The 27,015-nt window shown below is 44.5% G+C and overlaps 1 protein-coding gene across 1 annotated transcript in view; it reads left to right on the forward strand.

The window, feature by feature from the left end:
* Positions 1–616: 616 nt before the first annotated feature.
* The window catches only part of LOC130303374 (serine/threonine-protein kinase B-raf), a gene marked incomplete at its 5' end in the record, with an annotated part of 50,848 nt that continues 24,449 nt past the window's right edge, over positions 617–27,015 (forward strand). The window contains 10 exons of the mRNA XM_056551784.1: positions 617–871; positions 1,432–1,535; positions 6,607–6,709; positions 8,480–8,628; positions 12,642–12,761; positions 15,269–15,428; positions 17,119–17,158; positions 23,119–23,238; positions 25,131–25,270; positions 25,346–25,463. Of these exons, the coding sequence (XP_056407759.1) occupies positions 617–871; positions 1,432–1,535; positions 6,607–6,709; positions 8,480–8,628; positions 12,642–12,761; positions 15,269–15,428; positions 17,119–17,158; positions 23,119–23,238; positions 25,131–25,270; positions 25,346–25,463 (1,309 nt within the window). The remainder of the gene's footprint in view (positions 872–1,431; positions 1,536–6,606; positions 6,710–8,479; positions 8,629–12,641; positions 12,762–15,268; positions 15,429–17,118; positions 17,159–23,118; positions 23,239–25,130; positions 25,271–25,345; positions 25,464–27,015) is intronic.

Here is a 27,015-nt window from a genome sequence, read left to right on the forward strand (position 1 = left end):
GACATCATGGCGATGCCCCTTGTGATGTCACACCCCCTCAATGCAAGTCTATGGGAGGGGGCGTGGCAAACTCCACGCCCCCTCCCATAGACTTGCATTGAGGGGGGGGGCGTGATGTGATGTCATAAGGGGTGTGGCCGTGACATCACGACCCCCGGCCGCCTGCTCCAAGCATTCAGAGCAAAGTGTTCCAAACACTGGGGCAGCAGAGTACCCCTTTAATTTAGTACATTATCAGGCATATAATGCACTTTTGGCGCTGCACAAGGAGGAAAAAAACATTCCGACTTACTACAACGCTATCTACATGACATTAGTGCATTGTTTCCCAACTAGGGTGCCTCCAGCTGCTGAAAAACTACAACACCCAGCATGCCCAGACAGCAAAGATTACTAAACAGTAAATAATGTTTGTGGAAAATGGGGTACATCAAAAACCAACCAAACACACTAACCAAGGAGTAGTAATACCGTCAAATACCGTGGAACCGCCATTAGTTTGAAAAATACCGTGCTACACATTTTTGGTCATACCGCCCAGCACTACCTGGGGCAATGTCTTATGATTTCACATGCACTAATCAGTTTATATATTTATTTTCTTCCTCTGTCTCAGGCTTATGAAGAGTACACAAACAAGCTCGATGCCCTCCAGCAGAGGGAGCAGCAGTTACTGGAGTCAATGGGGAACGGCACGGACTCTTCTTCCCTGTCTTCAGAAATGACTCTCTCCTCTGTCCCCTCCACTTTGTCTCTAGCGCCTTCATCTTTATCCGTCCTACAGAATCCCTCCGACCTCTCCCGAATTAACCCTAAATCTCCTCAGAAACCTATCGTTCGAGTCTTCCTACCTAACAAACAGCGCACAGTGGTGAGTGAGTGTTCTCCTGGCTCCACACCTGAGCGGGCACTAACTTCATATAATGCAATTGGACGATGGCTAAAGGGGTACTCCGACGCTTAGACATCTTATCCCCTATCCAAAGAAGAGGGGTTAAGATGCCTGATCGCGGGGTCCCGCCGCTGGGGACCCCCGTGATCTTGCACACCGCACCCCATTAAAATCAGTCCCAGGAGCGTGTTTGCTCCGGGTCTGATTACTGTCGATCACAGCTGTCACACCCCCTCCCATAGGCTTGCCTTGAGGGGGGCGGAGCGTGACGTCACACGGGGCGGAGCTTTGACAGTAATCAGACCTGGAGCGAACACGCTTCGGGGACTGATTTTAAACTGGGTGCGGCGTGCAAGATCACGGGGGTCCCCAGCAGCGGGACCCCTGCGATCAGGCATCTTATCACTTATCCTTTTGGATAGGGGATAAGATGTCTAAGCGCCGGAGTACCCCTTTAAGACCCTGAAACGTACCTCTAAACTTTCACTCGCTTATTTTTAAGCACCACATTGTAGTGAGGGATTTGTTTGCCGTTGCAGGTACCGGCCCGGTGTGGTGTTACTGTACGGGACAGTCTAAAGAAAGCGCTGATGATGCGAGGTCTTATCCCAGAATGCTGTGCGGTGTACAGGGTCCAAGACGGGTAAGAATATTAGTCATGTGCAGTTGCTTAATTTGAAGGTGTTTCATACAGAAAATTTCTAATAAAAGGTGGAGGGGGGGGGGTCTTCTCACAGAGATTAGGGATGAATTCCTATCACCTTCCCTCAGATCCCACTCTGAGGCCTCTTCATCGATCGCTCCTTCGTAACACGGCAGGGCCTGCACCACACTGGCTTGGAGGAAAAGCGGAGGATGTAGAGGCCTCAGCGCAGGAGTGGAGGGAAGGTGAGAGGGATTTTTTACTTTACTTTAGAGAGGACTTATTGGGAGGGGAAAATACTTAATGGGAGCATCTACCTAATAAGGGGTTTCCTACCTATCTGACTACCTACTTACTGGGGGCTTTTGGGAAATTTGACCTTATAGGTAGAAGCCCCCCAGTAAGTAGATACGAAACCCTCCCTAATGGGGGGGATTCTCTACCTACTTACTGTGGGCTTCTACTTAAAAGGCTGTATTTCCTACCTAACTCCTGTGGGCATATTTTAGTTCAGTGTCGGTGAGGGCCTCATATTCGACTTTCACCTAAGGGTGCATTCACATCACAATTTTACCATCCTACTTCTTCTCACGATTTTTAAACGGGCACTGCCAGATACAAAAACTTTTGATATGTTGTAAAGCATGTATAACCAATAGGTTTTGCTATTGCTTTCATTAGAAAATTTCATACTGAAAAAGCCTATCAAACAACTGCCCCCGCTGCCTGCTTGGACACATACTAGTTCTGCTGTGTCCATGAGTCATCACCTACGTCATGGACACACTTCCTTGATTGACAGCTGTGAGCGCAGGAAAAATCCTCCCACTGTCAGCTTGTGTCCCGCTACTGTCAGTGAGGACAAGCTGGGAGTTGTAGTTTTGCTAATGCTAGGGGAGATGTGAGCAGACAGCATACTGACGGAGGGGGCGGGGACCTGCAATGAGGCCACGCCCCCTCCCTTTGAGAGGAATTCAGACTAGTGAGCTAAATTAAAAGTGTAATAAAATAAATAAAGGCGCTAGACACATAACAATTTGATGTACATGGTCAGGATTAGGTACTGAGTGTTGCATACAAAAATTTTTTTTGTTGGATCTGATGGGTACGCTTTTTAACTTGGAAATTGTACAACTCTGCACGCCAAGTCGTATCCATTGACTTCCATTCATTAATGACTGACAACAGATTCATCAGTTTTGATCCGCATCCGATTTTGCACGATTTAAGATCGGAGGTAAAATCGTGGTTGATGACAATTTTTCGTCCAGATTCCAAACCGTATCAAAATCTTGTGCGATTTTTTTTTTTATTATTGATGTCTATGTAAATTGCATGGAATCGTGTGACTGTGCAATCCTATCAGATTAATCGCGCACAAATTTTTTTTTTTGTACACATGCGCAGTAGACTTCAAAACACATACACTTCGAATATATAAAACTTTATTGCCACTGGCATACATATTTAATTTTAAAAACAGGATCAGATTTTTATTGAAAATCGGATGGAATTTTCATCTGTACGATTTTTTGGATTCTATTTTTTTAAAATCCGATAGCAAAGAAATTTTTACATACGATTGTATACGATTTTTTGCAATCTGATTTTACGGTCCGATAATCGGATGGTTAAATCGTGATGTGAAGCTAGCCTTAGGCTTTACAAAGTCTGCAGCCACCTCTGCTATCACGTGACATTACTATCGGACATCCCTAAGGCTATGTTCACACATCCGCAATGTCCTCACGGAAAATCTCCAGAGACTGCAGGTGTGAAGACCGCTTAGGAATGCGCCGTCTCATAGACTGCTATGCATTCCGTGCGGAAATGCATAGGTTCATTCTTTCTGCGGAAACGGAATTTCCGTGCCAGAAACATCCATGGAAATTCCAGATGTGTGAACATGGCCTAACAGAATCCCTCATCTATTGAAAAGTTTTTAGGCAGGAGACTATATAGAAAGGGTGACACGTGCTTTCTCTCTTTAGGTCTATAGAAGCTCCTGTGGTGGTCGGCTCGATGCACATCCCACCTAAGTGTCCCTCATAACAGGCAAAACTTGTAATCCAGGGGTTAAAGGGGAACTCTGCAGCTCAGTGTTTGGAACAAACTGTTCCGAACGCTGGAGCTGGCGCCGGGAGCTCGTGACGTTATAGCCCTGCCCCCTCATGACGTCATAGCTCCGCCCGCTCAATGCAAGTCTATGGGAGGGGGTGTGACGCTGTCACGCCCCCTCCCATAGACTTGCATTGAGGGGGCGGGGCTATGACATCACAAGTTTACCGACGCCATCTCTAGCGTTCGGAACAGTTTGTTCCAAACACTGAGCTGCAGAGTTCCCCTTTAATCCCTGGATTACGAGTTTTGCCTGTTATATGTGGGTACTCCCGTTGAATACTTTTAAATTTTTTTATTTATTTTTTTTTATCAACTGGTGCCAGAAAGTTAAACAGATTTGTAAAATCACTTCTATTAAAAAATCTTAATCCTTCCAGTACTTTTTAGGGGCTGTATACTAAAGAGAAATAAAAAAAAAAGAAATGCATGTCTTCTGATGTCATGACCACAGTGCTCTCTGCTGACCTCTGCTGTCAATTTTAGGAACTGTCCAGGGCAGGAGAAAATTCCCATAGCAAACATATGCTGCTCTGGACAGTTCCTAAAATGGACAGCAGAGGTCAGCAGAGAGCACTGTGGTCATGACATCAGAGGAAATGCATTTTTTTTGGGGGATTTCGTGTTAGTATACAGCCCCTAAAAAGTACTGGAAGGATTAAGATATTTTAATAGAAGTGATTTACAAATCTGTTTAACTTTCTGGCACCAGTTGATAAAAAAAAAAAAAAGTTTCCCACAGGAGTACCCCTTTAATGCTGTTTTTATAGAAGCGCCGCACATCGACTTATTTTGGACAATGCGTTTCGAGATCGCATTCATGCCTTCGTCTGATCCCTGGGACGTATTGCAATCTCAATTTGTCATCATAAATTAAAGAAACATTTGGAATGACTCGCTGTGCATAACTTCTATACTACAATATATATTGCTAGAAAGAGTGGAATGTCCAGCGCAGAGGGATCAGATCGGAGCAGTTTATTGTAAAATATAGCCTCAGTACAAGGACATAGTAGACAAAGGTGATGCGTTTCGGCCCACCAACTGGGCCTTATGACTAGAGATGAGCGAACTTACAGTAAATTCGATTGGTCACGAACTTCTCGGCTCGGCAGTTGATGACTTTTCCTGCATAAATTAGTTCAGCTTTCAGGTGCTCCCGTGGGCTGGAAAAGGTGGATACAGTCCTAGGAGACTCTTTCCTAGGACTGTATCCACCTTTTCCAGCCCACCGGAGCACCTGAAAGCTGAACTAATTTATGCAGGATAAGTCATCAACTGCCGAGCCGAGAAGTTCGTGACCAATCGAATTTACTGTAAGTTCGCTCATCTCTACTTATGACTAAGGCCCAGTTGGTGGGCCGAAACGCGTCGCCTTTGTCTACTATTGTCCTTGTACTGAGGCTATATTTTACAATAAACTGCTCCGATCTGATCCCTCTGCGCTGGACATTCCACTCTTTCTAGCGAACGTTACAGGCGTAATCCACGCCAGTCCGTGCGCTCCGGGCCTTGGGGGAGAGAGCTGGGGCTCTGTGTCTACTAATATCTATTGCTGGATTACTAGTAGGGCTGCACAATATGGGGAAAATGTGTGATTGCGATTTTGGGCCTAAATATTGCGATTTCGATATGCGATATAATAAAAAAAAAAGGTGAAATCCCCCCCCCCATTTCATGTCCAATCACCTCCATTTCCTCCATCTACTTACCCATTTTATGCCCACCACCCGTGTGGCATTCTCCTCCCCCGTGTGGCATTCTCCTCCCCCGTGTGGCATTCTCCTCCCCCGTGTGGCATTCTCCTCCCCCGTGTGGCATTCTCCTCCCCCGTGTGGCATTCTCCTCCCCCGTGTGGCATTCTCCTCCCCCGTGTGGCATTCTCCTCCCCCGTGTGGCATTCTCCTCCCCCGTGTGGCATTCTCCTCCCCCGTGTGGCATTCTCCTCCCCCGTGTGGCATTCTCCTCCCCCGTGTGGCATTCTCCTCCCCCGTGTGGCATTCTCCTCCCCCGTGTGGCATTCTCCTCCCCCGTGTGGCATTCTCCTCCCCCGTGTGGCATTCTCCTCCCCCGTGTGGCATTCTTGTATTCTTGTACTGCAGCAATACACTGGGTTTCCCAGGCGGATTTCCAATCTCCCGCGGGACTCGGGGAAACCTAGTGTATTGCTGCAGTTCAAGACCTTTCCCCATCAGCGAATCACTGGCTTGACATGTGACACCACTGCGGCCAGTGATTGGCTAAGAAGGGAAAGGTCCTACAGTACTAAGAAGAGAGGAAACTCTGGAGCGCACAGAGATTAATCTGCAGGGACCGGGACGAGGTGAGCAGAAGTTTTTTTTATTTTTCTCCCTGCGCTCTTAGCTCAGTGTTTTTCTAGCAGGGTGCCTCCAGCTTTTGTGAAACTACTACTACCAGCATGCCCGGACAGCCTTTGCCGGTCCGGGCATGCTAAGAGTTGAAGTTTTGCAACAACTGGAGGCACCCTGGTTGGGAAACACTGACTTTTAGTATTTAAATTTAGTGTTTACCTGCTCTGGCCGGCCCCCGCCACGGGAGCCCGAGCAGATAATCGCATATTTTCCCGGGAGGCCGTATCGCTATATCGCAAAAAGCAAAAATCTCGATTCGATTGCTTTCACGCTATATCGTGCAGCCCTAATTACTAGTCTTGTCTATTGCTGCCTGTCTGTGCCGGCCAGGATCTGAGGTACTTGTCAGTGTTGCCTGTATTCACATTTTCAGTAAAGGTGACTGCGTTTCTTGCCTCCTTCTCCTTGAGCACCTACAACCCCCCTATGATTAACCCTATGATGTGCTCGGTTTCTGTCCAGTTCTTTTTTTCACACAGGACCGGGTACCCCCCATTGCCCACCCATCAGACATGTACTGTATAGTAGATCTTCTATATGTCTCTCATACCTATGCATATATCTCCACTGTATCCCGACAGGGAAAAGAAACCAATCGGCTGGGACACAGACATCAGCTGGCTGACTGGGGAGGAGCTGCACGTGGAAGTTCTGGAGAACGTACCGCTCACCACCCATAACTTTGTAGGTACAATGGAGGGACGTGTAATGTTTACACCTCAGGTCAATGGAAATTAACCTCTGTACATAATGTCCTGACGCTACTACAGAGAGGACACTCGATCTGTCAGTGATTTAACTTCTAGTGCTCCTTCAGCTGCTGCAGCACTACAAAATGCAAACCCCATCGCAGCATAGGCTGTTGTTAAACAATAGTTTAGAGGTTCTTGTATATGCCTCTTGCTTACCTGTTTTAGCAGGTGGTGGAAAGCATGGGGTTTTCAGCCATACTAGATGCAATTCCATCACTGAAAGTATTTTCTAATGCTGCACGTTTCCCATGAATCTTCTGGCTTTGCAGAGAGGGGTGGGTGGAGTTTGATTACTGCACCTGGCCATCTTATTAGGCTGCCCAAGGTTACCCAGGTGAACTGATTAGACTCCTAAGTCGGGTCTTGGAGCTCTGATTAGGATTGATCTGGTAGGTGATTTCATCCTTTTATTTTTTTTTTGCTGTGGGCAAGACTGGTGATCACAGGACCCAGTTACAGTAATAAGAGGCATGGATGCAGCTGTGCTAAAATAACAGATGGTGCTGTCGGAATATTGTGTGCATGATATGGGCAAAAACAAACAAACACATGTGGTGCTTCTGTGCCACCAGTTACCAAATTTCACTGATAGGTTTAAAGGACCATATATTGATGTGTATATTCCCATTACATTGGCACATGTGGGGGTTATAATAATATAGCTGATGCAGCCTTCTTCCCAGAGTTGTTCTGTGTTAGGCTGGGTTCACATCACGTTTTCTCCCATACGGGAGCGCATACGGCAGGGGGGAGCTGAAACCTCACGCTCCCGTATGCCTTTCTATGTGCTCCCGTATGTAATTCATTTCAATGAGCCGGCCGGAGTGAAACATTCGGTCTGGTCGACTAATTTTTGCGCTTTTTCATCGGACCTAAAAGTGTGGTCAACCACGGTTTTAGGTCCAGTTGTAAAAGCGCATACGGGGCAAAAATGAGCCGACCGGACGGAACCTTTCACTCCGGCCGGCTCATTGAAATGAATTACTTACAGGAGCGCGAGGTTTCAGCTCCCCCCTGCCGTATGCGCTCCTGTATGGGAAAAAAAGTGATGTGAACCCAGCCTTATGCTGAGAGGGTTCTGGTTGTCATAACCTCAGTACCATACCACCGTTGTTTTATATTCTCAATAAAGAAAAAAAAATTAAATTAAATATATATATTTATATTTTATAAAGGGGAAAATAAATAAATATATATATATATATATATATATATATATATATATATATATAATATAATTTTACAAGCAGTGTGTGTGCATGTATATGTGTATGTATGTGTATGTATGTATGTATGTATATATATATATATATATATATATATATATATATATATATACGGTATATATAAAATATATAAATAAATATAAATAATTTTTTTGGGGGGATCTCTATATAGGAAAGTACAGTCTGTTGTGCTCTTCTATACAGTAAAAACAAAGGTTTGGGTGTATACCAGCCCAATAAAGGCAAAACGGTCGATAGTCTGAATAGTGCTCTATAAATATATGTAACATAGAGAAGCTGCTTTTCCCGGTGTGTGTGTGTGTGTGTGTGTGTGTGTGTGTGTATATATATAAATATACAAGAGCACATGACTCTGATACAGTGAACATTAGATCTGTCATTATTTATTTAGCTCTCTCCCTTATATAGGATTATATAGTAAAGTTTTTGACTTGATGATCATTCTGTGTTTTCAGGTACGAAAAACCTTCTTTACTTTAGCGTTCTGTGACTTTTGTCGGAAGCTGCTATTCCAGGGTTTTCGCTGTCAGACGTGCGGGTACAAGTTCCACCAGCGATGCAGCACAGAGGTCCCACTCATGTGCGTCAACTACGACCGACTCGAGTAAGTCAATACAACCTTATTTAAAGGGGTACTGTACTGTCCAGCGTTCGGAACTTAATGTTCCGGACGCTGATTTCGCGGTGTGGGGGTTGACCATGCGCCTTTTGACGTCATGGCCACGCCCCCTCAATACAAATCTATGGGAGGGGGTGTGACGGCCGCCACGCCCCCTCCCATTGACTTGCCATGAGCGGAGTGGCCATGACATCACGAGGGGCGTGACCAACCTCCACAGCGCGAAAAATGCGCTTGGAACATTTAGTTCCGAACGCTGGCCCCTTTAAGACCCTTTCTTTATAATGGTCTAAGTGATGTTTTGGCAGCTATAAACCTATATTAACCCGTTGCTAAAATTTGATATATATATGAATGTCGAATGTCAAGCAGGGGTGTATGGAGCAGGCTCAGGGGCTAAACCTACCCCAGTCACCTGTAATTGGTGACGAGCATTGTCAATAACGCCATTCTCAGCCATTTAGCTCCCTAGATTCCCTGGTCAGTAGGGACTGTGACACCTAGGTGTATAAAGGCCAGATGCTGCACCTATATGTTCTATATGCCTCAACCTTTAAATTACAACACTTGGAAGGGAAAAATTGTGCAGTTATAGAAATTGCGGGATTTAAAACATTAAAGGGGTATTCCAGGATTATTATTTATTTGACTATGCTACAGGGTCTGTAAAGTTTGGTGTAGTTCATAATATAGTGTCTGTACCTGTGCTTGATGGTGGTCTCACAATTCTTCTGTGATTTTTGGACCAATGTTCATTTTTAACAGCATACAAATCGTCTCAGGTTTTCCCAGGTTGCAGTGTGGCCCGAGACATTACATCACTAATCAGGTGATCTGAGGGAGCCTGTCTGCTTCAATGGGTGGAGCGACCGCTGGGTGGGACAGAGGTCATTCTGCAGTGAATTGTAGGTTTGCAACAGCTGGAGGCACTCTGGTTAGAAAACACTGGTCTATTGCATGAAAGGGACCACAGGTGTGTTTCAAGAAGTGGGGTGGCTAATGTGTGGGAGGAAGAAAAAGGACCTCACACTTACAAACAAGGTATTATGGGACATGTAGTTCGAGGGAGGGAACTCAAACAAGAAATGGCCAATTAACAAAATGAGAGCCACAGCGTTATGGCTGATTTAGAACATAGCCGTTTAGCTCCAGGACAAGCGCAGATCCTTCCTAAGCATGCCTGGCTGGTAAGTACTAAAATCACCCTAGGGTGGCTAACCCTTTAATGACCATGGACGTAAATTTACGTCCTGGTGCGGCGGTACTTAGTGCACCAGGACGTACATTTCTGTCCTGTGTATGACCTCGAGCATCGGAGCGGTGTTAGCGTCATACGCTGCAGGTCCTGGCTGCTATCAATATCAATCCATGATCGCGTCTATGTCCGGCATTAACCCCTCAGATGCCGTGATCAATACAGATCACGGCATCTGCTGCAATGCGCATGTTAAAATAAATGATCTGATCACCCGCAGCGCTGCCGCCGTCTCCTCGGGTCTTCTGCTTTGGTCTGAGATTAAGCAGACCAGAGCAGAAGATAGCCGATAATGCTGATCAGTGCTATGCCCTATTCATAGCACTGACCAGTATTAGCAATCAACTGATTGCAATTGATAGTCTCCTATGCGGACATAAAAAGTGTAAAGTAAAAAAAAAAAAAAAAAAAAAAAAAAAAAAAAAAAAAAAATAATTTATAAAAAAATAAAAATAAAAAAATTGTTGAAAAATGTAAAAATAAAAAGTAAAAAATCCCCTCTCCAATAAAAACGAAAATTGTCCCTTTTTCCCATTTTACCCCCAAAAGCATAATTTTTTTTTTTTTATACACATATTTGGCATCGCCGTGTGCGTAAATGTCCGAACTATCAAAATATAATGTTACTGATCCCGTACGGTGAACGGCGTAAACGTAAAAAATTTAAGTCCAAAAAATGCTGCTTTTTTTTTTGTCACTTTGTATTCTTAAAAAAAATTTATAAAAAGGGATCTAAAAGTTCAGATGACTGTGAAAAAATGAGCTCTGAAACCGCCCTATATACGGAAAAATGAAAAAAGTTATAGATGGTCACTATAGGGTGATTTTATATTACTGATTTTGTACAAAAAGTTTGAGATTTTTTTTTTTTTGCGGTACAAAAATAGAAAAATATTTAACCATGGGTATCATTTTAATCGTATTGACCCAGAGAATAAAGAACACATATCAATTTTTACCATAAAATGTGCAGTGTGAAAATGAACCCCTCCAAAATGTGCAAAATTGTGGTTTTCATTTAAATTTCCCTAGAAAAATAGGTCTTTGGGTTCGCCGTACATTTTATGGTAAACTGAGAGGATTCATTACAAAGTACCATTGGTCACGTAAAAAACAAGCCCTTATATAGGTCTGTAGATGGAGATATAAAGGAGTTATGAATTTTAGAAGGTGAGGAGGAAAAAACGAAAATGCAAAAATAAAATTGGCCTGGTCCTTAAAGGGGTACTACGCCCCAGCATCTTATCCCCTATCCAAAGGATAGGGGATAAGATGTTAGATCGCCGCGGTCCCGCTGCTGGGGACCCCGGGGATCGCCCCTGCGGCACCCCGCTATCATTACTGCGCAGGTGCGAGATCGCTGTGTGCGTAATGACAGGCGATACAGGGGCCGGAGCAGCGTGACGTCATGGCTCCGCCCCTCATGACATCACGGCTCGTCCCCTTAATGCAAGTCTATGGCAGGGGGAGTGACGACTGCCACGCCCCCTCCCATAAACTTGTATTGACGGGGGCAGGCCGTGACGTCACGAGGGGCGGAGCCATGATGTAACGATGCTCCGGACCCTGTATTGCCCGTCATTACGTGCAGAGTGATCTCGCTCTGTGCAGTAATGATAGCGGGGTGCTGCAGCAGCGATCCCCGGGGTCCCCAGCAGTGGGACCCCGGCGATCTGACATCTTGTCCCCTATCCTTTGGATAGGGGATAAGATGTCTAGGGGCGGAGTACCCCTTTAAGGGGTTTAAAACCTCTCCGTTTATACAATATAAAGTATGTGCACAAGGTGCAGAAGTACATACTCTCTTGCTATCATTGAGAATATTAATGGTTGCCTGAGGAAGGTTCTGCCACGCTGAATGCACAAAAATCGTCAAGATCTGTTTCCTTTGCAGTTGACCACCAATGACCTGACCTGAGGTCACATGTGGCTCAAAAAAAAGTTTCACCCCATTGAAGCTCCTCCCATTTTCAGATCTTAGCGAAACCAGCTACTTTCCTGACCTGCTCAACCTTACTGCTTGTCCTTCTTGGTGTTGCATTTTTTAATGTTGAGGAGCGTAACGTGAAAGTAGTAAATACAAATATTATAACTTGTCCTGCAAAATCAGCTTATATGGATCATAGAAGGTGATGAAAAAATAAACCTAATTAGGGGTGGGGAAGAAATTAATCTGCATACGATTTTGTACCTGTTCACAACAAACAAAGTCAATGGTAATTAAAGGGGTACTCCGGAGGAAGAAAAAATAAAATCAGTGCCAGAAAGTTAAACAGATTTGTAAATTACTTCTATTTAAAAATCTTAATCCTTCTAGTACTTATCAGCTGCTGTATGCTCCAGATGAAGTTATGTAGTTCTTTCCATTCTGACCACAGTGCTCTCTGCTGCCATCTCTGCACTTTTCAGGAACTGTCCAGAGCAGGAGAGGTTTGCTATTGGGATTTTCTCCTGCTCTGGACAGTGCCTGACATGGACAGAGGTGGCAGCAGAGAGCACTGTGGTCAGGACTGGAAAGAACTACACAACTTCCTCTGGAGCATACAGCAGCTGATAAGTACTGGAAGGATTAAGATTTTTAAATAGAAGTAATTTACAAATATGTTTAACTTTCTGGCACCAGTTTATTTGAAGACCAGAGTACCCCTTTAAGCCGATCCTGTTGCGCTTCTCTTTTGCTATGATTCAGAATCTGTCAGGATATTGCACAACTCGGCTTGTACTCTCTTGTTTTATCTCCCAGTTTGCTGTTTGTCTCCAAGTTCTTTGAACACCACCCAATATCTCAGGATGAAGGTCCCTTCGAGGAGGTCACCCAAGCCGTCGAATCCTGTTCGCCCTCATCCCCCCCATATGTCAGCGGGTAAGGCTTCACAGTGTTGGAACGGTGGGCGGCCCTTCCTTGTCTCTCGTGGGGTCCGGACCACCATGAATCCCTCCTCTGTCCCCTTTCTGCAGCTGCCAGTGTTTATTTAAGGAGTTCCCCCTTAAATAATTCTTCTGTCTTAATACAAGGAACGGCCAAAAAAGCAACAAGCTGTAAATACTGCTGTGTGTCATCTGTCGGACGGCTGGCTGCGGCCGCTGTTGTGTAATTCGGGATTATCCCCGGCGCTTGTATTAGCTGTGATCTGTTAATAGAGACGGGTAAATGGTGGATTTTCTCTAATCCTTGGAGAAAATAGTCCTATGAGCCGGAGGGCTTCCGCTTCCTTATTACACTTTGTTTAAAGGGGTTCTCCGGTGGAAATTATTATTTTTACTATTATTTTTATTATTATGTTTATTATTATGTTTATTATTATGTTTATTATTATGTTTATTATTATGTTTATTATTATTTTTTATTTTTATTATTATTATTATTATTTTTTTTTTATACATGTATTTATATTTTTTTTTATCAACTGGTGCCAGAAAGTTAAACAGATTTATTTTTGAACTTTTTTGTCATGTCCACAGTGCTCTTTGTTGACACCCGATGCCCGTATCTAGAGCAGGAGAAAATCCCCATTGCAAACCTATGCTGCTTTGGACAGTTCCTGACACAGACAGCAGGTGTCAGCAGAGAGCAATGTGGACAAGACAAAAAAGAAATTTAAAAATAAAAGAATATCCTCTGTAGCATACAGCTGCTAATAAGTACTGAAAGGATTGAGATTTTTAAATAGAATTAATTTATAAATCTGTTTAACTTTCTGGCACCAGTTCATTTAAAATAAATAAAATAAAAAAATAAAGTTTTCCACCGGAGTACCCCTTAAAGTCTTTCCCAAAGTCAGACTCAAACTTAGTCCACTGCACCATCTTACTGTCTCCATAATCGGGGTGAGGGATATAGGGCCGAACTCCCAAGCATCCATACAATGCTATTACAGATAAATTATCCCTTAGATCAGTGTTGTCCAACCAGGCTGCCTCCAGCTGTTGCAAAGCTACAATTCCCTTCGGCTGTCCGGGCATGCTGGGAGTTGTAGTTTTTCAACAGCTGGAGGCACCCTGTTTTGGAAATACTGCTTTAACCAGGTATAACATCCCTGCCCCACAACCACGGGAGATCAGCAAAGTTATAAAGCGGGACGGTCAGCTCTCCAGTTTTTTTTTAATTTTTTTTTTAAAGGGGTACTTGGACAATTTGTTTGGAGCGGGCGGCGGGGTGGTGACGTCACACCACGCCCCCTTAATGCAAGACTATGACTCATTGACTTTAATTGAGGGGGCAAGCGTGGTGGTGACGTCACTTCTAAACGGCTAAAGATATTAACATGAAACTTGGCCACATGTTACTTATATGTCAACAACAAACATAGGATAGGTGATTTAACCCTTACTCACTCCCATTGGCCAGGGGCGGGGTTTTGGTTTAAAGTCCCATACGAGTCTACGGGAAATATGTTACTGCATAACATCCAAACGGCTGGAGATATTTCGATAATACTTGGTCACATGTTATTTATATGTCCACTTAAAATATAGGATAGTTAATTTAACCCTTAACTACCCCCATTTGTGAGGGTTGGGGTTTTTGTTTAAAGGGGTTCTCCAGTGCTTACACATCTTATCCCCTATCCAAAGGATAGGGGATAAGATGCCTGATCGCGGGAGTCCCGCCGCTGGGGACGCCCGCGATCATGCACGCGGCACCCCGTTTGTAATCAGCCCCCGGAGCGTGTTCGCTTCGGGTCTGATTACGTGCGACTACAGGGCCGGCGGCGCGTGACGTCACGCCTCCGCCCCCGTGTGACGTCGCACTCCGCCCCTCAATGCAAGCAGATGGGAGGGGGCGTGATAGCTGATTATAAACGGGGTGCCGCGTGCATGATCGTGGGCGTCCCCAGCAGCGGGACTCCCGCGATCAGGCATCTTATCCCCTATCCTTTAGATAGGGGATAAGATATGTAAGCACCGGAGAACCCCTTTAAAAGATAGATAAATACATTGAAAGAGAAACTTTATTGATGTTTGCAGGAGCAGATGAACCCAAACCAAATCCCTCCCACATTCTCACACTTGTGTCTGCTGATGGTATTAGCACTGAATTATTGCAGAAATGTCCTAATTTATCACCGTGAAAGCTCAAGTTCCCGGTCACTTTATTTCATTAGACTACACAACCTGCAAACCGGTATTTAATGCGTCACATTGCTGATAAGAGCCGTACCTGGCTGCGCACTCATTACATGTCTCCTCTGCGCTGCAGCAGAAGAGACATGTAATGTCTTCATCTTCTCCCTCTGTGTTAATTGCAGCATCTTAAAGGAGACAGAGAGGACATCCTCCTCTTCACTTCTTTGCTCTGTTCTTCAGGGGACTCTTAACTTAAAATATTTATTTATATATATTTTTTATCATCTTTTTTTCTCCCTCTAGGCCTTCCAGCCTCCAAAGTAGTTCTCCGTCCAAGTCCATTCCCATTCCCCAGCCATTCCGACCAGCAGATGAAGACCACAGAAACCAGTTTGGCCAGCGGGACCGGTCATCCTCTGCCCCCAATGTTCACATCAACACCATTGAGCCTGTTAATATTGATGTAAGTGGTCACAGGGGACATTGATGTTCAGGGTGATGAGTCGTCAATATTTTGATGTTGCAAGTCCCCGATCTGACCACGGGTCTGATAACCTAAAACTTAAAGCATCATAGGGATCTATGATTCTTTCTGTTGGGGTCCCTAAAGCTGCACTCAGACCAGGACTTGCAGCTGTATTATGTTCATGTGAAACTGGCCTTGGCTCTTCCTCCACTCTGGACTATCCCTAGTTGTAAATCACAAAGTGTACCCCTGGCTATATCCTCCAACATCTAGCTGTAATCTGTGATGAAACCTGGCAGTAAGTGTTCAAATTTCCTTCAGCGCCACCGCAGGGGAGTTAAGCATTACGCAGTATCCATTTATATCGATGAGTTGTCTGCGTAATGCAGAACGGAGGGGTCCTCCAGAGCGAGCAACACTCTTTGTAACCACTTTCTGCTCTGGGTCTCTGTTTGGTGTCACAAAATGGAAACATTTAAAGAGATTGTTTTGCAAAAGAAACAACCGGTGTGATGGAGCAACTTATTAGTATAATGTTATTAGCCATAGTGCAGAGATTTTCCATATTAGCTGTTCCCTTTCCCTTGTAAACTTTGACGTCATGTCACAGGCTCTGAATGCAGGGAGCCCCTGTCTGCCCTCCCCCATCCTGTCAGCACTGGACAACACCAGTGATGTAATGGAGGGATCTGATAATACTTTTCATTAGATTTATGACAGATTAGATGAGGCAGCAGGAAGCCTGTTCTCAATCACAGTAGTTTCCATCAAGAGTGTGCTCCCTCATAAAACTAATGAGCAGCAATATCAGCTCTCTTTTACATCACTGGTCTTGTCCCGTGCTGACAGGAGCGGGGAGGGCAGACTGGGGCTCTCTGCATTCAAAGCCTTTGACATGAGGTCAGAGCCCCTGTCTGCCCTCCCCCCTCCTGTCAGCACGGTACGATACCAGTGATGTAAAAGATAGCTGATATTGCTACTTATTAGTTTTATGAGGGAGCCCATTCTTGATGGAAACTATTGTGACTGAGAACAGACTTCCTGCTGCCTTATCTAATCTGTCATAAATCTTATGAACAGTATTATCAGATCCCTCCATTACATCACTGGTCTTGTCCCGTGCTGACAGGAGGGGAGGGGGGGGGGGGGGGGGAGAGAAGAGCCAGGAGCTCTCTGCAGTCAGAGCCTGTGATGTGACATCACAGCTTACAAGGGACTATGCACTATGGCTAATAACATTATATTAGAAAGTTGCTTTATTGTACTTTTTGACACCATACACAGGTTGTTTATTTCACTGGACAACCCCTTTAAGTTTGTATCCAGAGCTAGGAAACCTTTACAAACCTGCTGCTGGATGTGAACCAGACAACTTCCATTCACAGACCAAAAGCGCCGGTGTTGAAAATGGCGAGGAATTAAACCTCAACGTTCATGACAAAGTTGCAAAACATTTAAATTATTTACATAAAACAGCAGATCTCAGAGCTGTTGTACCTGATAAAGCGGTGTTTCCCAACCAGGGTGCCCCCTGCTGTTGCAAGACTACAACTCCCAGCATGCTCGAACAGCCGAAGGCTGTTCGGGCATGCTGGGAGTTGCAGTCTTGCAACAGCTGGAGTCACCCTGGTTGGGAAACAGTCACTTTTACAGAAACACTTGAATCCCATCTTTCTTTCTCTTTTAGGACTTAATCCGGGACCAGGGCCTTCAGCGCAGTGAGGGAGGTAAGTAGTGACCCCCCCTTACTTATTTACACCGGTAAATACTTTAAAGAGGACCCATCCACTCTTGCAACGTCTCTAAGTAAATCCTTCTGTTCCCCTTACAATAACAGTTCTGAAGCTACTCCATTGTGTCGTTCCTTTTTTGTTCCTCCTGGAAATGTATCAATAAATCGCCCTTGCAATTACCCTTACCGTACCCTGTTGTCCTTACACACTGTCGACGTAGTTGTGTAGGGTCACTCCTCATTGACAAGGAAACGGCAACGCCTAGATGTCAAGTTATTCACACATTACCAGGAGGAACTATTGAGGGGTGGCATGATGAAAGAAAAAAAGCGGCTCCAGCATTGTTGTTTTATGCAGAATACGAGTGTTTACGAAGAAGAGACTGGTTTAGGAGAGGCGACGGCTCCTCTTTAACCATCGTCTGTACAACCCATGTGACCTCACATCCTCACGCCATTAGCCGTAAGACTTGTCTCTGTCTGTGTCCTCATGGTCTAGTACACATCAGAGGATTTTACCATCGGTCTAGGTTCCCAGACTTCCTGCCATTCTGGTTACTGGCTTAGTGCCGTTACGTAGACGACTATAATTAACACGCTGGAATGTCCCCTTTTTTATTGCGTATTTTAACCCCTTTTAATGGAAACCTAGATTTTAACCATTAATTTTTTTATAGTCGTTTTATACCTAATTTCTTAAGCATAACATATATATTTTTTTTAGGTTTTTTATTTTATTTTAATTTTATTATTATTATTCCCCCTGCCCATAAAATAGAAGCCATTGCGTTGTCCAGTTCTGAAGCTTCTCTGCTGTTTCCTCTGTTGCTAGAAAATCTGGGACGCATCTAGTGTGGCCGGCACTCAGCTTTCCCAGACAAGTTAAAGGCCAAATACAACTCAAAAGGGGTATTCCTATCTCATACAGCAGTGTTTCTCAACCAGGGTGCCTCCAGCTGTTGCAACACTACAACTCCCAGCATGCCCGGACAGCCAAAGGCTGTCCGGGCATGCCGGAAGTTGTAGTGTTGCAACAGCTGGAGGCCCTTAGTTGGGAAACCCTGTCATACAGTGATGACATTTCATTAGGATTTGCCTTTGGGATCTCCACCGATCCTGAGAATGGAGGGGCTGCAGCGCCATTCTAGTAGTGTCCGGTCACCCACTGAACTGCAGAACAGCTTCATTTAAAGGGGTTATCCAGGAAAAAACTTATATATCTCAACTGGCTCCAGAAAGTTAAACAGATTTGTAAATTACTTCTATTAAAAAATCTTAATCCTTTCAGTATTTATGAGCTGCTGAAGTATAGTTGTTCTTTTCTGTCTAAGTGCTCTCTGATGACACCTGTCTCAGGAACTGTCCAGAGTAGAAGCAGATCCCCATAGCAAATATCTTCTACTCTGTGCAGTTCCCGAGACAAGCAGAGATGTCAGCAGAGAGCACTGTTGCCAGACAGTCCTTCCAATAATTATCAGCTGCTGAAGTTGAGTTGTCCTTTTCTGTCTGGCAACAGTGCTCTCTGCTGACATCTCTGCTTGTCTCAGGAACTGCACAGAGTAGAAGAGGTTTGCTATGGGGATCTGCTTCTACTCTGAACAGTTCCCGAGACAGGGGTCATCAGAGAGCACTTAGACAGAAAAGAACAACTCAACTTCAGCAGCTCATAAGTACTGAAAGGAATAAGATTTTTTTAATAGAAGTAATAAACAGATTTGTAAAACTTTCTGGAGCCAGTTGAGATATATAAAAATGTTTTTTTCCTGGAATACCCCTTTAAGTGGCTGGGGCTCTCTGTAATTTCCTGCACAGCAGGGTGGCCTGGGCACTGTTTTCCAGGGTAAAATGGTGAAACTGATGCGACTCGTTCTTTCACAGATTTGGGGGTCAGGGTCCCATAAAAATCCTAGCGATATGACATCGCTTTGAGATAGGAATACCCTTTAATTTAACATTATTAGAGTTGTTGCTAGGCCACAGTTACATGGATTTTCATATGACAAGGCCTAAGTTGGTGTTTGATTGTGTGACCTTCAGGAGTCTGGGAAAGCTGGAAACTGCAGTAGCCCACTTCTGCTGTCTTCTGCCTTTTCCAGAATCAAATAAATCTAAGAATTAAGTGAATGTAAATCCTTTTTTTTAAAGGGTATGTATACTTATGCCATTCATTTACTGCTCCAATGCACCTAAAATGGAGAAAAAAAGTCTTAAATGGGCACGGTCACTTCCAAAAGCTTTGGACATGTTACAGAGACGCATCGAAAAGTTTAGATCACTAGAAGCAAAGTTTTGCGCCAAGTGCGTTCTTTCCCAGCTCTGTCTGTGTGATAACGATTGGCTACTATAAGGCCAGGTTCGCACTGTGGAATCTACGGACGGAATTTCCGCTGGAGATCCCATGGGCGGATGAGTGCATCTTTTGGTCGACCCGCTCAGAAATGCGTTGCCGTCTATGGGGATGGCAATACTGTCCGCGTGGTCCTAGAGCCGCCTGCATGATCTCTGGCAGACATTCTGTCCAGTGATTCCACAGTGTGAACCCAGTCTAAGGGGTACGCTCACACGAGCAGATTTTTTTGCGGGTTTTCCGCTTCGTATTTGAAAGTGGGCGGGCTCTTCTCGGCTGTCCACAGCAGATTTTCCGCTGTGGATTTTCTGCAGCGTAAATTCCATCGCGGAAAATCTGCTGCGGACAGCCGAGAAGAGCCCGCCCACTTTCAAATACGAAGCGGAAAACCCACAAAAAAATCTGCTCGTGTGAACGTACCCTTAGCGTCCATCCCCTGTTACACACACAGAGTAGGGGGGTGAGAGAAGCAGCGCCCAGCTGAAGGCTTCTCCCTGCTCGCTATAGTGGTCGGTAAGGGTCTAAACACCCATCGATCAAAACTTTTTAGAGGTCTCTCTACAACATTTCAATATTTTTTGGAAGCGACAGGTACACTTTAATTAAAATAAAAAAAAATAAAAAATATATATATATATACACCGCTCCTATGCAGATCCAAATGTCTCCATGGTAACAGACTACAAACAATCTCTGTGTAGTCTGGTCCTACAGTCCTCTAGGTTCATACTTTTGATATCCTGCTCAGACATTGATGTCAAAATAACTCTGCTGCACTGTGCACACTGCGGAATTTCAGCGACAGGGCCTCTTGCTGCCGGAAGAATAAGATTGCTTATTCTTTTGGCGGAATTTGCGCAGGATACTTAGCAGTATTACACTTTTTTTATTTTTTTTTTTTTTTTTATTTTGGCTGTCCAGAGGAAAAGTTGCTGAGTTGTCTATAGCAACCAATCAGATTCAAAAAGAAAAGCATTTCCTCTGTAGCATACAGCTGCTAAAAAGTACTGGAAGAACTGGATTAAGATTTTTTTAATAGAAGTCATTTATAAATCTGTTTAACCTTCTGGCACCAGCTGATTTAAAAAAATAAAAAAATAAAGTTTTCCACTGGAGTACCCCTTTTAAAGGGGGTATCCCCAACACTTAAAAATGTATTCTCTATCCACTGGATAGGGGATACATTTCTGATCACGGGGGGTCCGACTGCTGGGAAAGGCAACCAAAATGCCCCCCTTCCTGATCTTTCCTCTAAATTGGCAGTCTGTGTTCTCTATAGACCAGAGTACAGCACTGGTTTATCATAGAATGAGTGCCGAGTGCCCCCGTTCTCTCGGTCAGACCCCTATGATCAGACACTTTTACCCCTTTTTCGGTCTGCATGGAACGATATTAGAAAAGTTACCTGCCCTTTTTTTTTTTTTTTTTGGCTGTCCAGAGGAAAAGTTGCTGAGTTGTCTATAGCAACCAATCAGATCGCTTCTTTCAGTTTGCATAGGCATGGTTAAAAATGAAAGAAGGGATCTGATTGGTTGTTATGGGCATCTTAGCAACTTTTCCTCTGGACGGGTTTTGATAAATCTCGCACATTGTGCTAGCATCAACTGCTTGTGGAACAATTTTTTTGCGGTCTGAGTTTCCACAGTAAGAACCCAGCCTTAGGCTATGTTCACATGGCGGAATTTCTGTGCAGAACGGAATTCGAGCAGAATCAGAGTTAAAGGGGTTATCCATGAAAATTTTTATTTTTATTTTTTTTAATGTATCAACTGGCTCCAGAAAGTTAAACAGATTTGTAAATTACTTCTATAAAAAAATCTTAACCTCAGCAGCTCATAAGTACTGAAAATATTGAGTTGTTCTTTTCGGTCTAAGTGCTCTCTGATGACACCTGTCTCGGGAACTGTCCAGAGTAGAAGCAAATCCCCACAGCAAATCTCTTCTACTCTGTGCAGTTCCCGGGACAAGCAGAGATGTCAGCAGAGAGCACTGTTGTTAGACAGAAAAAAACAACTCAACTTCAGCAGCTGATAATTATTGGAAGGATTAACATTTTTTAATAGAAGTCATTTAGAAATCTGGTTAACTTTCTGGAGCCAGTTGATTAAAAATAAAAATCCTGGAATACCCCTTAAACTGCGTGTTGTTTTTATTTTTTTTAATTTTTTTTTGCAATTCTACAAAAAATTTACAGGTTCAGTGTTTTTGTAGACTTTATGCTGCGGAATCCCCATTCATTACAATGCGCAGCAAGTTTTGCAGAATTTGCCAGCAGATTCTGTTTGAAAATCCCACAGTGTGAACATGGCTTTAGTGCAGTGTTTCCCAACCAGGGTGCTTCCAGCTGTTACAAAACTACTACTCCCAGCATGCCCGGACAGCCAAAGGCTGTCCGGGCATGCTGGGAGTTGTAGTTTTGCAACAGCTGGAGGCACCCTGGTTGGGAAACACTGCTTAAGTGTCTACCATCTGTCCTCCTCACTTACAATTTTCCTAGTGCACGACAATGGGAAGGATGACTGCAGAATGTGTCTGGAATCATGGAGACTTAAAGGGGTACTCCGGTGAAAATGTTTTTTTTTTTTTTTTTAAACAAACTGGTACCAGAAAGTTAAACAGATTTGTAAATGACTTCTATTAAAAAAATATTCACCCTTCCAGTACTTTTTAACAGCTGTATGCTACAGAAGAAATTCTTTTTGAATTTCTTTTTTTGTCTTGTCCACAGTGCTCTCTGCTGACACCTCTGTCCGTGTCAGGAACTGTCCAGAGCAGCATAGGTTTGCAATGGGGATTTTCTGATACGGGCATCTGGTGTCAGCAGAGAGCACAGTGGACAAGACAAAAAAAAAAAGAGATTCAAAAAGAAAATAATTTCCTCTGGAGCATACAGCTGCTAAAAAGTACTGGAAGGATTAAGATTTTTTAATAGAAGTCATTTATAAATCTGTTTAACCTTCTGGCACCAGCTGATTAAAAAAAAAAAAATGTTTTCCACTGGAGTACCCCTTTTTAAAGGGGTATCCCCAACACTTAAAAAAACTGATTCTCTATCCACTGGATAGGGGATACATTTCTGATCACGGGGGGTCCGACTGCTGGGAAAGGCAACCAAAATGCCCCCCTTCCTGATCTTTCCTCTAAATTGGCAGTCTGTGTTCTCTATAGACCAGAGTACAACACTGGTTTATCATAGAATGAGTGGCGAGTGCCCCCGTTATGTCGGTCAGACCCCCATGATCAGACACTTTTACCCCTTTTCCGGTCTGCATGGAACGATATTAGAAAAGTTAACCTGCCCTTTAAATCTGCATTAATTCTGCATTAATCTATATAGGTTCTAACCCCCTTCCACTTTCTATGTAACAAAAATCTTCGGCCCAAATAAAAAAAAAATTAATAAACTGTGAATATATTAATGTCTGTTTATTGGGAATAATATTTTGCTAATCATGTCTTGTTAATTCTGCCCCCCTCCTTTTTTTCCCCTTTTCCACTACTACATTTTAATCCCCTCTCTTCTACTCTTTACCCCCCCCCTTAACCCTTTATCCCCCCATTCTCCGTACTTTTTTTTTGCCTTCTTTATGCCTGTGTTTCTCCCGCAGCCCCCCAGGTCCAGCCGACCCGCTGCCTTCGGAAATACCACTCACGGAACCCCAGCCCACTCCTCCATTCTCTCCCCAGTGAAATAGTCTTTGATTTTGAGTCTGACCATGTTTGCAGAGGTAGTTGGGCTGTTTTTTTTTTATTTATTTTAATTTATTTTTTAATTTTAATTCTCCCCCCCCCCCCCCCTAAATTTGCCTAAAATCACCCCGATCTAGTATACGTTGTGCACACACAGGCACTGCTGGGTTTTATTTTTCACTCTGTGTGCACTAGCTGTAGTTCTGTGTGTATCCTTTGTATATGATCACCTGCATGAGGGTCCCGACACCATCACTTTCACTTTCTTTTCACTAGATTGCATTTTCTCTTTTTATTTATTGCTGCCACTAACTATCCAAAGCTACACGTCACCGCTGTCTGTATTCCCATTGTGCATGCTGATACGTGGTGTGATCCATCCAAGGTTGGACTGTAGTGATCTAGACCAACGCTCCTCAACCTTTTTGACTCTCCAGCTGTTGCAAAACTGCAACTTTGGCTGTCTGGACATGCTGGGAATTGTAGTTTTGCAGCTACAGTAGAGCCACAGGTTGGAGATCGTGGGTCTAGAGCAGTGTTTCTCAACCAGGGTGCCTCCAGGTGTTGCAAATCTACAACTCCCAGCATGCCTGAACAGCCTTTGGCAGCCTTTGGCTGTCCAGGCATGCTGGGAGTTGTAGTTTTGCAACTTCTGGAGGCACCCTGGTTGGGAAACACTGGTCTAGACCAGTGTTTTCCAAGTAGAAAGCCCTCCAGCTCTTGTAAAACTACAACTCCCAACATGAAATAGAAGGCATAGAGTTGTCTAGTTCTAAAGTTTCTTGTGTTGCTAGAAAAGCTGGGTGTCAGCTAGTGGGGCCCCTGATCACCTGGCTTTCCCAGACACATGAACGGCCAACACAGCTCATTGGGTATTTCTGTCGCATACATCAGTGTTTCCCAACCAGGGTTCCTCCAGTTGTTGAGAACTAGCACCCCCAGCATGCCCAGACAGCCAATGGCTGTCCGGGCATGCTGGGAGTTGTATTTTTGCAACATCTGAAGGCACCCTGGTTGGGAAACACTGGTCTAGACTATAATGTAAGCCTATATTATCCACACATAACAATACCCATATATTAGTTGTGTCCAAATGTCTCCAGGTTTTAGACCACACTGTGCCACGCTGAACGTGAGTTAAGACGTGGCAGGTTTACCATGAAACCCACACCAAGCAGTTTTTTGTAAATGCTTTTTTTGCAGCCACAGGCTGGAGACCATGGGTTTAGATCAGTGTTTCCAAGTAGTAAGCCTCCAGCTCTTGCAAAACTACAACTCCCAGCTGAAGGCATGCTGGGAGTTGTAGTTTTGCAGCAGCTTGCTTCCCACTGCTCGGGAAACACTGGTCTAGACCCATGATCTCCAGCATGTGGCTCCACAGCAGTTGTAAAACTACAACTCCCAACTTGTGATCAGTCTGAGCCAGTGTTTCCCAACCCTCGCGCCTCCAGCTGTTGCAAGACTGAAACTCCCATCAGGCCAGTTTTTCAGGCATGCTGGGGGTTGCAGTTCTGCAACAGCTGGAGGCACACTGGTTGGGAAGCACTAGTCTGAACACTCAGACCCCGACCGATTAAATACTTGACACTTGTCTTATGAAGTCAACACTTATTTTCCGTTTTGCAGCTAATACATAAGTAAAAATTTCGGGCAACTTCTAGCAAAAATCCAATCACCCAGTCCCAGCATTTTAAAGTGGGTTATCGGTCGGGGTCTGAGTGACCCCTTTATGCTGGCGCTACACAGAAGCTGAATATATTTTGCCTTCCCCTTGGAGCTGGCCCCTTTTTAGTAGGTTACCGTTGGGGGAGGGTGTCATAGATGGTCTCGCCCCCTGCAGGTTTAGGTCCCCATTTATCACATCCCTATCGGCCTTTTATCTGTCCCGCTTCTCCTTATTTCTTCTAAAATGTCTATTCTGTGCTGACAGGCTCAACTCCAGGCTTATCGGCAACCCCTCCGGCCTCCCTGCCCGGATCCCTCTCCAGCGTCAAGGCTCTGCAGAAATCGCCCGGTCAGCAGAGGGAGCGCAAATCCTCCTCCTCCTCCACAGAAGACAGGAGTCGGATGGTGAGTTGGATTCCGTACGAAAGATAAGCGACCAATGTGATGGTGACCAATGTGACTGGAATTTTTTTCCTACAGAAAACACTCGGACGTAGAGACTCCAGCGACGACTGGGAAATCCCAGACGGGCAGATCACAGTGGGACAGAGGATAGGATCTGGTTCATTTGGGACTGTATATAAGGGAAAGTGGCATGGTATGTGCATGGGATTAACAGAAATATACCTGCTATTATTTGGAGATCACAGATCTCAGCCGGGCCTTTAGATTTTTATGAATTATTTTTTTTTTTTGTTTTTTTTTTATTTATTTATTTTAATTTTTTTTAAAGTATTTATTTATGTAAAATGGGGATATTCCTGGTCATATTGCTATTCTGTTCTGTGTTGAAAATTTTAGACCAACAGATTTTTGCTGGTTTTCTGTTCTTAAAAGAATGTGTATTTAGAAATTGACATATTGTTTAAAGGGGTTGTGCAGCGAATAGAGATGAGCGAACTTACAGTAAATTTGATTCGTCACGAACTTCTCGGCTCGGTAGTTGATTAATTATCCTGCATAAATTAGTTCCGGTGGGCTGGAAAAGGTGGATACAGTCCTAGGAGACTCTTTCCTAGGAATGTATCCACCTTTTCCAGCCCGCCGGAGCACCTGAAGGCTGAACTAATTTACGCAGGATAATTCATCAACTTCTGAGCCGAGAAGTTTGTGACAAATCAAATTTACTGTAAGTTCGCTCATCTCTAGCAGCGAAAACTAACTTCTTTCCTATCCATAGGATAGGGGATATATAGCCTATATTTGTCTGACCACTGGGAGTACACGAGTACAGCGCTCGCGTATTTCCGGCCCTCCCATAGGAGAGCTGCATGAGGAGAGCTGGAGCGCAGTGCAAGAAAGGGGATAGGTTAGTTTGTGCAGTACAACCTTGGTCTGGGCGGTATGGCCAAATATGTGTATCGCAATATTTTTGTAACTTATGGCGGTTCCACGGTATATAACTGTATTCCCTTCCCCCCAAATTAGAAGCCCAGCGCTGCGCTGTCCCTATCGGGGTACTACTCACGTCACCCGCAAGCGCTGCTCTCCTCGTCCTCCTGTTTGTTGCGGCCACCGGCGCTGACACTCTACACTGTATCCCTATGCCCGGGCTGCAAAAGGTAAACAGCTGGGGACGTGAACGTCGGACAGCCGTCAGCCTATCACCGACCGCAGCGATGTTCCGCCTCGGCCGGTGATAGGCTGAGCCCACTGTCATGTAAGAAGCCGGCTCAGCCTATCACCGGCCGAGGCGGAACATCGCTGCGGCTGGTGATAGGCTAACAGCTGTCCGACGTTCACGTCCCCAGGAAGCAGGTCCGGACCAACGGGGAAGGTGAGTTAAAGTTTATTTTGTTTACCTTTTGCAGCCCGGGCATAGAGATACAGTATAGAGCAGTGGTCTTCAACCTGCAGACCTCCAGATGTTGCAAAACTAAAACTCCCAGCATGCCCGGACAGCCAACGGCTGTCCGGGCATGCTGGGAGTTGTAGTTTTGCAACATCTGGAGGTTGAAGACCACTGGTATAAAGTGTCAGCGCCGGCGGCCGCAACAAACAGGAGGACGAGGAGGGCAGTGCTTGCGGGTGACATATGTGAGTAGTTCCCTGAAGGGGACAGTGCAGCGCTGGGATGACGATTAATTTTTTGGTGGGGGGGCAGAACAGCGCTTGCGGGTTGCATATAATTAATTCCCCGATGTGGGGAA

This window comes from Hyla sarda, unplaced genomic scaffold (assembly GCF_029499605.1).
Source record: "Hyla sarda isolate aHylSar1 unplaced genomic scaffold, aHylSar1.hap1 scaffold_1216, whole genome shotgun sequence".
NCBI lineage: Eukaryota > Metazoa > Chordata > Amphibia > Anura > Hylidae > Hyla > Hyla sarda.